The following is a 9,847-nucleotide window of genomic DNA, read 5'->3' on the forward strand; positions in this document are numbered from 1 at the left end:
AAAAATATTCATGGATGAAGAAAATACAGAATGTCTTTTATATTTTCATGAAGCTGCAGTGAAGGCTGTAAAGCCTAAATCCCATTGAATTTTGAGAATGTGAATTTATTTTAAATCACTCAGGTAATTCTGATAACTTTATCCCTCACATAAACAGATGAAGAGGTACGGAAATGTTATTTATTCCCTGATTATTTTACATATTTTACTGCCAAATCAAGCTCGCTGTCCTCATATGAATAATTCCTCTGCCTTCAATTCATTCGCTTAAGACAACAAGAATTTAGGATTAGAAATAAGCCAAATAATATGGGCAATCAAATAAACCCAGTGGAAACTATTTAAGTAAAACAACCTGAGGCTCCAACAATACCTGGGTGAAGTTAATCATTTTATAACATGCTGCCAATGTAGATATTCATCTTATTACAAAAACCAAAGGCTTGGGTCACACAAATTAGCTTCTCCTGTGTTATTTCACCCTGTAACACTAGCTTCAGTTTATTATTCTATAAATATACAGATATAAATAATTATACTGTTTTCTCAAAAGATATTGCTTGCTTTTGAGGTGTTCCTGGAGATCAGCACTATTTGAGCTTATGTATTACATGAATACGACAAAACCCACTCTTTTCAAAAAAAGACCCTTCTTCCTAACTTGCGTGCTGTAGTTGGGCATTAATATCAGCTGCACAATGGCAGCAATTTTGTTGTTTCTTTCCTATTTATAGTTAATTAATACTCGATAAGTAGTAATCAGTGTTTCTGATAATCAGTGTCACCAGTATGGCAGCAGTAAGAGAAATTGAGTTAAATGGAAAAAAGAAAATGCAAAGAGGAAACAGGAGGAATTCTCCTGGGCAATACTCAGAAGCACATTGATTTGCTCACTGAATATGATCATACACATTAAATCTCAGTTCCCTGGAATTCCACCCCAAGAGTTTGGCAGCCACAAAGGTTGAGCTAGTGCTGTATAATTTAAAATAATATGAAAATGTATTTGAGGACTCATAGGAAGGCAAAATGGGTATTTATTCTTGCTTAAAATCCTGCGGTTAAAGTAAGGGGAAATCATAGTTTCTCAAAGGATGATGAGCTGCTAGAATGGCCAACAGGTCTAGCAGTCCCTCCATCCAGCAGCCTAAAATATTCCGCTCCTGCATAGGGTATTGCCATTAAGTTTACCTGTGAATTATGTTAACATCTACAAAAAGGCCATTTAACCAAAAAGGACTGACCCATCAGGTGTGGGTAACCCCCTTTCTCCACTAAATTCTTTGTTTGCCTCTTTAAAACTAATTTGTGGCATGGTAAAGAGTGACAGGTTAGACAGGTTCCTGCTCTACTCAAAAATAAAGCAAAAAATATTGCAGTACAAACGTTAGGCAAAGGCTGGATACTCGTGCTATCTGCACTCCTCACCAGAAAGAGATTTTACAAATGAGGTCAGTTCTATTCAGGTACCTAGAATAAGGCCAGCTTTCAACTTTTGAATCCGTCTGTAGATTTGGCTACCCATTTTGATACCTAAATAAAAAGCATAGCTCTTCTGATAATCTAGTCTTGGGTGAGCTTCATACCTGAAGTGAAACCAGTTTTAGCTGTAGCCCAGTTCTGAAGGACTTCCTGGGGTCTCACCCTTATGCAGTGTTAAGAGTATAAGACCTTTAAGACAGCCAGGTCTTAAACAAGTAGTGAGGTGGGGGAAAAGAAACGTGATTTGTAAATGCACTAGAATAGCTGTTTATTTTATCTAATATTCTGAAATGTTTTTGATGATTCTCATTATTGGCTGTCCTTTGAATGCACAGATGTTTCTTCACCGAAGCTGGTGAAACTTGGGAACTCCAAATGCAAACTGAGTCTTAAAAAAGGGAAAAAAGCCAAACCACAAATTCTTTTAATTCAGTACCCTCTGTGGAATCCCTGCTGCACATTTATTTGTTTGTTATACAAATGCAAGCTTGGAGGCTGCATTTGTATCATCTAAGTACACTAATTAATCTTACTCACATGGGCAAGGACAATGGGAGTTCTAATGTGAATAGGGATAATATTAGGAAACAAGACCTACAAAACCCTAATCACCAATAAAGACTATCTGTTTTCAAAATCAGGCCCCAGTATTGTTAATTTCAAGGTCATTTCATGAAACATGTTTTTCTCAGTTTACTTACTGGGGTTTTAAATAGAATAGTAATCCTATACTATTAGTTTTACAAGTTCATTCCTTGCAGGTATCAAATAATTTCTTTATGAGAGGGCTTTCTGTTTTACTTTCTTTTTCTGTTTTTGTTTTAATAGCATACAGGCTTCTGAACAGTTTAAGAAAAGAATTCTTTAGTAATACAATTGCTGTAATTAAAGACCATTTAAAAATAACTTGTACTCTGCCTCCTGGACCTTTGTTAAAACTTTCCAGGAAAACCATTTGGGGAGTGGTATACTTACAATCTAACTGGTTTTTTCTCACCCTTTAAAAACAAAAATTGCCCAGAAAATTAAGTGGCGTCCATCAAGTTGCTTGGCACAACTCACTGTTAAGCAAAGTGTTTAAATCACCATTCATTTAAACTTTCTGTGCCTCATAAATGGAAGGGCTGAGGGGAAATAAGGACACCCAGAAGCCCTTGCAGGTGCTCTGCATTTCTCTGAATCAATCCCATGTTTTGTAAAAGCAATGCTGGATGTATTCAAATTTAGAGCACTGTTAAATCTTCTAGATAAATAATCCTCCTTTGAAATAGTGCCAATGAAAGCACTGCAATATAGCTTAATAGAAGATACTATTTATGGGGCATTAAAGGCATTTACTTAATTCTTGCAAGTCAAACATCAAACCAGGCAGCATGCAGCAAAAACTGAGGATCTGATCCAAAGCTACACCAGTTAATGACAATAGGTCTGCAGATTACTCCCTATGGAGTAATCGATACAGGCTTTTCCTGAATCACTGAATTCTTTCCACACTTCTGGGCCAAATCCTGCTTGCGTGACATGAACAACACCACGAGATCCAAAATCAGTGGAATGAGGGCTGTATAGGCAGCCTGACATCTGCAGAAATCAAGAAGGATTTGGCCCAAACATCCCTGTTAATGCAGGTAAAAATTAACACATTCAGAGGTTACTCAAATAATCAGTTTTCAAATGCAAATCAGAAACCATAGAAAATGCAAGCAACACCAAACAATGAGAAATGGCAAGATCCCACAACACCATCCATTCCTCCTATGAGATGTGAGAAAGTATTAGCATAATTCAGTATGACATCCATACCAGATGTTGGCAATCACCTACAGAACATCAGATGCTTTCATGCACAGTCTGAAAATGAGTGGGGAGAAAAAGCAAAACCAAAAAAGAGAGTGTGACTTGCACCATGATTGTCCTCACCTAGCCTACTCCTTCTCCTGAGGATACGCATGTGTCGTGTAAATGTGTGCATGAGTCATGTGCATGTAGGGGGAGAAGAGTTCACTCTTGATGAATATATTTTGCTGTTAGCCACTGACACGTGGGGCAGCAAAGAGTTTAACAGCACGTTGGCAAACTTGAATGGTTGTCAGCATTTCTGTAGACCATCTTTGCATGGAAATGTGACTATCAGGCCAGTCTCCAAGGAAAACGCAAGTATGTCGCATATTTCTCACCTCTGGGATAGTTACTTCTTGAGTTAAGTGACCTACCCACCAGAATGATGACATTTATCTCTCTGCAGGAGGACTTCAGTGGGATTGAAGCAGCGAACGGGGCTCAGTCTCCTCCACGCAGCCTTAATTCTTGTGCTCCGAGCTCTGTTCTGGCTATCAGTAAAGTACTGGATAACATTCGCAGCACTATTTATAGCCTTTAGACTCACACTAACTTAAATGGGAGCTGGATCAGGCCCCAAAGTGCCTTGGCCCATTTTTCTATGAGGTCACCTTTCGCTGGTATCCTGTCATTTTGTGTGAGATGTCCGTGATGTTCACGCCTGTGCCAGAAAGAGTCGTGGAGCTTCTCTGGATACAGGCACTTTACAAAATCCTGGTGATGATGATGATGATGGCCTGCATTTTGCAGGCTTTTGATGAGGAGACATAGAAGGGTGTACCTCAGGGCTGTACATTACCTCAATTAGTAGTTATCAAAAACCATTGGTGATTTCCATGCAGATAAACTATGATTTGAGACCCTCTATTGTCATGGGAAGGGTTCCTATCGAGCACACTGGGACTTGGATACGCTGGTAATGGGAGACAAATGAATGTCTTCAGCGGGTTGTTCTGCTGCTGACCATGGTTCCTATCTAGATTGAAAACGAATGAAGCCGGTTGCCATGGCAACGTGCAAGATGCTAATTAATAAATAAAATCACTGAGAGTTAAAGGTTTTATGCTCCCATAGAGAAAATTTTATCTGTTTCTAAGCACCTGAACATAAGGGATATATGAAGAAATTAAAAACCTTTTTCTTTTAATAAGTCTGGATAAACAGATACCCAGCTACTGTACAAACCTTGTTTACTTTCCATATCATGGGCAACTGGAAAACAGAAAGAAATGGGTGTGTTTAGTGCAGAAAAGGGAAAATTGAGGGGATCCATGAAGGTCCTCCGGCATGTTAGTGGCTGCCACAGAGGGTAAGGCACTGACCTGATGTCCTACACAGTGGCTGTAAGTAAAAAATAACGAGCTGATAATGCACCAAGAGAGAGGCTGGGTGGGGTCTGGATTCAGAGACAGGACCTGCAGGTGATCCATGGCCCTGGGGAGCAGGAGATCCTGGCATGTTGGCAACCAAACTGAGCCCCAGGTCTCCGGTGAGTGGGAAGCACGCGGCTGGCTGGTAGATGCTAATATTTGGGTTGCTGAATCTGGATCTGAACCTGTCCTCCCAGGGCAAATCTTCTAATGGCAAAAGTAGGGTCTGGATTCAGAGACAGGACCTGCAGGTGATCCATGGCCCTGGGGAGCAGGAGATCCTGGCATGTTGGCAACCAAACTGAGCCCCAGGTCTCCGGTGAGTGGGAAGCACGCGGCTGGCTGGTAGATGCTAATATTTGGGTTGCTGAATCTGGATCTGAACCTGTCCTCCCAGGGCAAATCTTCTAATGGCAAAAGTAATGAGGTGCTGGAACAAACAGACTTCTCAGGAGGATCATGAGACCTCCACCTTTGAAGGATTGTTAGAACAAGTCAGGCAATAAATATCAGGCCAGGTCTGAGCTATCCTAAATACAGCCTTAGGCCAGGGGAATGGACTCTGAGAGTTTGGGAGATTTTTTGAGTCCTGTGAGTCTGTGTCCCCTAAACGTCCCTGTGCCTGCTTGCACACTTAGAGCGAGGCATTAAAGGTAGGTGAGATTTTTAAAAGCACTAATTGTTAGCTTTACTGACTCCCTCTGGAGTCTATAGTGAAACTCATTGATTTCAAGTGAGGCAGAATGCCTTTGAAAACCAGCCTTTAAGTGCTTTGCTGGACAGAAGCCTTACACCATGGAGGACTTGGCCCGTTACTTTCGGTAAACAATTTCACTGAGCACGCTGAGTCCAAGCATGTTTGTGCAAACATAACTACCTGATGGAAAACTGTGATCAATTTTATTGATGAAAAGCTTAGATATTTGCAAAGGAGAATACATCTCAGCGTTCTTCACGTAAGATGTTAAAAGAGGAAGCAAAAATAACAACTTTCTTCTCGTCTCTCTAGCAGTTGACCCCAAAAATCTCATGGAAGATATTAGTGGTCATCATCTTTTCATTTTTAAGCCTATTGTGGAAAAATATTTCACCTCAGCATAAGCCTATGTTATCATTAAAAACTCAGACTTATCTCCAAATAAACCACAGCATCATGCCCAATATTTCTTTTAACATATACATGTCCAACTGAAAAATGAACCGACTCCTCTGAAATTATCTGCTAACATTAAAAAAAAACCCAAACAACTTAGCTGTGTTTTACAGGCAGCTAGGTGTTCCTTGGCAATTTGTAGCTCTCCACATCTGTAATTTAAACATACTCAGGGCACAGGTATTCTTGCCAATAAAATCTAAGGCCAGATATTCTATTAGCATATCTCCATGCAGTTATGTCAGAAAATTATTTAGTTACTTGTACCTAAAAATGCAGTTATCAAAAAACTAATCAAACAGTCACTCAGAAAGAAAAAAAGAGAATGTGAGTTATTATGTATTACTCTAATAAATAATACTCCTCATCTTTTTTTTTTTTTTTTTCCTATTAACCAAGAAATGGAACAAGTCTGGTTTTAATATCACTGAAGGGCTTTGGTGTATTTTTAAATAAAGTTTTTCTGAATCTCAATACTCCTTTTTTCCCCTAAAAAACCAGCCAAAATTTATCATTTGATGTAAGATAAGCTTCTGCTCCAACTCTGAGAAAGAACAGCAGAAAATTGCTATATATATAACTAAGCAAAATTGACAGGCTCTGCTCTGAAGAGGCTCAAGCTTGAGACAAGATGGAAAGCGAAAGGTGTCCCCTGGAGATGGCTGTCCCTCCAAGTTAGTCTTCAACTCGCTGGCAAAGGAAGCTAGGAAACTCCAGTTTTCTTTCTGATTAGCCACTACTACCCCATATGATCTGTAAAACTGTGCTCAACTTTCTGTTTCCCAAGAAAAAAAAAATCCTTTCTCAGTGTAAATCTGATTAGAGAAAACGTAACAAAACCTCTCTGCTAATTGATTATTCTTTTTAAACTTAAAGACAAAAATTAAGACAGGAACGGATTTGAAGGAATACCAGACCTAACCGTCTTAAAGTATTCTATAAAAGCTATATTTTGACATACACGTTCAATGAAAAGTACCTTGCTCTTTCGATAATTTCACTGATTTTCATTACTTTAATGTCGAAATGAGGAAGTAAGCCCTAGACCCATATATATGTTTTCTTAACACCTCAATTCCAGATTTCCCATTTCTAGCTTATACTCTGTGTGAGTGCTGTCCCTAAAAGTTTACACCACAGAATTTGTTTAGATTTATATTATAGTGTAGACGTGCCTAATATGATGGATGGAAGAGCCTTTCTAACCTTAAAGAGCTGTGCGTGAGAATCTGAGCAGTTCTCTCGATGTTTTGACTATTTTTGACATGCAATTGCCAACATCTGTTCAGGATTATCACCGATAGGATCTACCATGCACGGTTTTTGCTATCTTCTCTACCTTGTCATGCAGGTTGGAGTTGTTAAACACTGAGGCTGAATGAGACCTGTCCATAGATTATGCTTGGCAAGAAAGTATTGTCATATGGTTAGTCCACTGAGAGTGGACTTGTCCCTGCATAAATTACTTAAAAATAAATATTATTTATTATTTTAAGAAATAGTAATGATTGGATAAAAAGCTATGAAAAAAGAGCTTCTTTCACTACCAGATCTGTAGTAAAACACAATTTTTTTTTTGGGGGGGGGGAAATCATATCCTTTAAAATGTGAGAAAAAGTGTGTTGGTGGAATGCTGAATCTACCAAAATCAATGATGAAACATTTTCTGATCTCTTCAGGATCTGAAATTTAAACAGTGTTTCTATCACATGCAAATGGATAAACACCATGACAAATTAGGCTATCTATGCCTGCAGTCTTGAAACCTCGGCTCATAGCGCAGATTTAGATTCCTCTATCGGTGCGCTCTTAAACACGAATACGCATTTTGAGGTCATTAACCTTCCATTTTTAAAAATCAATATCCAAAGACTTTAAAAGAGTTTCATTGCCATTTTCATATGGTTCATGAATGAATACTCTACGTATGTGATTCACGAGCCACTGCATACCGCCGTTCTTACAGCAGCACTCGTTTTAATGAGGTCTGTAATTTTGGAAGCACTCTAATTCCTTCTGACCAAGAAAAATTGTATTGGAAAACATATGAAAAATGTGTTCTATTGACAGGTCACATTCCCTACATTCCTCCATTTCCTGGTCGGTATCTATGGTTAAGTCATTTGTAATTACTGTGTTTACTACTGGAAATGGCATGTAGGCTTTAACTGCAGCCGAAGTGTTTAACCTGATTTTCACCTGAAATGACTGAGATTGTTTTCAGCGCCCGCAGTACTCTGAACGTTCGTAAGGCTGAGACATTGCCCAGGTCCACAAATTCAGTTATGTATCTGTAACAAGGGAAAGTCACACACAGACAATGACAAAACACCAGCAAAAAAACAACAGTCAAAGGGACAAAGAGAGACAGAGAAAGAATCACTTGTAGCTGAGAGCCAAAACGTAAGGATCAGGGTTTCTTACCTGGGATTACTGAAATAGTTTTTAAAGCTCTCAATACCCTGAAAGTCCGAAGAGGTGAAACACTGCCTACATTCACAAATTCTCCTACATACCTGTAGAATTAAGTCACAGTTATTTGGAATTATACAATAGAGCATGAGACTTGTCTGAATGAAGTATGCATTCATACATAGCGGGAGCGAATGCAGCCGAATGAGAGGAGCATCCGCTTTTCAGGCTGTTCTTTGATGCCATTTGTCCTGGGTTTTTCATAGTACACATTATTTCAAATGTTTCTTGAACTATTAAACTTATCTAATAGGCATCAATTCTTTAAAACTACTGGGTGAACTTTGTTATCGTGCTGTTCAGCAATAAATACTTTAAAGATTTTACCATCATGTAGTTTAACAAAAAAATCTTTACGTTATAGGAAACATTAAGAGTTATTTTGCTGCTCTTAAAAAAAAAAATAAAAGCTTCAAATACCCAAGTAATTTTTGCATAATAGCTTCTGCAAACTACATATAGGACAACATGGGAAAATATCAGTGCAAATATTTCTACTGGGTTATTTATTCTAAGATGTTGTACTCTGTGGTAAAGCAGATGTTGGTTTCAAGAGATGCTTAAAATTTTATTTGGTTTTGTACATCAAATCCATGAACTTTGGCTGCAGAAAGATGGATTTTGAATGGATATAATTGAAATCCTACTAAAAACTATTTATAATTAAAATACCAATCCCAGCTCTTCACTGCTGTGCCTATTTTGGTCATCATGGAGACCCATGCCACATCTGAGCAAAATGCTCCCAGGAGGGTCAGTTATGGAATGAGTTTGGTTTTATCAGTGTTGTACAAAATTATTTCCTCCAAGTCAGTATACAGTAAAAGCATAGTCACCACTGTATCTTCTGGACAAAACAGCTCTTGGACCCTTTAATTTCACTATTAAACTTCCAGTAAATTTCATTTACATATTCTACTTCTTTGAGTCATTTGTTTTTACATGTTAAGGAAAAAACTCACCTGGTTATTTTACAAAGCCTGCTTAAGTGGGCTTTATGCAAAGGCCTCTGGGGAGGACAAAGCATCCTCTCCATATCTACTAATCCAGATTATAACCTGGAAGAACAATATCGCTTCTCCTCTTCATAATCTCATAGGGGAGTCTGGGCAAAGATTTACCTGTTTGGTAATTCCTGCACGGGTTTACCCAGTGCTTCTCTCCCAAACTCTTCTGCAGCATACGAGGGTGGAAAAAAATAATTTGGGGAGAAGCAATAGCATGGGCATATGGTTTTGCTGACCAGAGATTTGTAAAAACACATTATTAATATGTGAACAAGCAGCAGTAGTATTTGCTTCATACGCTTGTTCATATGCTAGTCAGTTAAGATTTATTTCGGCCATTTCTTGGATGAAATTGCAGCAGACCAGTTCCTCTGTATCAGGGAGTAAGAAGCAACTGGAATTCCCATCACAAATTTTCCTGTTAGCCAGGGAATTGTTTATTGTCTTTAAGCTTTTGGCAGGGCACTTTCCAATGCAGAGGTAGAGCTGCCTCTCCCTTGCCTGTTCTGGAAAGTACTTGCTTG

General features: G+C 38.7%; 1 protein-coding gene across 1 annotated transcript in view; it reads right to left on the bottom strand.

The window, feature by feature from the left end:
* The window catches only part of SCN5A (sodium channel, voltage-gated, type V, alpha subunit), a 180,075-nt gene that overhangs the window by 154,943 nt on the left and 15,285 nt on the right, over positions 1–9,847 (bottom strand). The window contains exon 5 of the mRNA XM_009322497.1: positions 8,044–8,135. Coding sequence (XP_009320772.1) covers positions 8,044–8,135 — 92 coding nt within the window. The remainder of the gene's footprint in view (positions 1–8,043; positions 8,136–9,847) is intronic.

The sequence above is a fragment of the Pygoscelis adeliae genome, unplaced genomic scaffold (assembly GCF_000699105.1).
Source record: "Pygoscelis adeliae isolate BGI_AS28 unplaced genomic scaffold, ASM69910v1 Scaffold123, whole genome shotgun sequence".
Lineage (NCBI taxonomy): Eukaryota > Metazoa > Chordata > Aves > Sphenisciformes > Spheniscidae > Pygoscelis > Pygoscelis adeliae.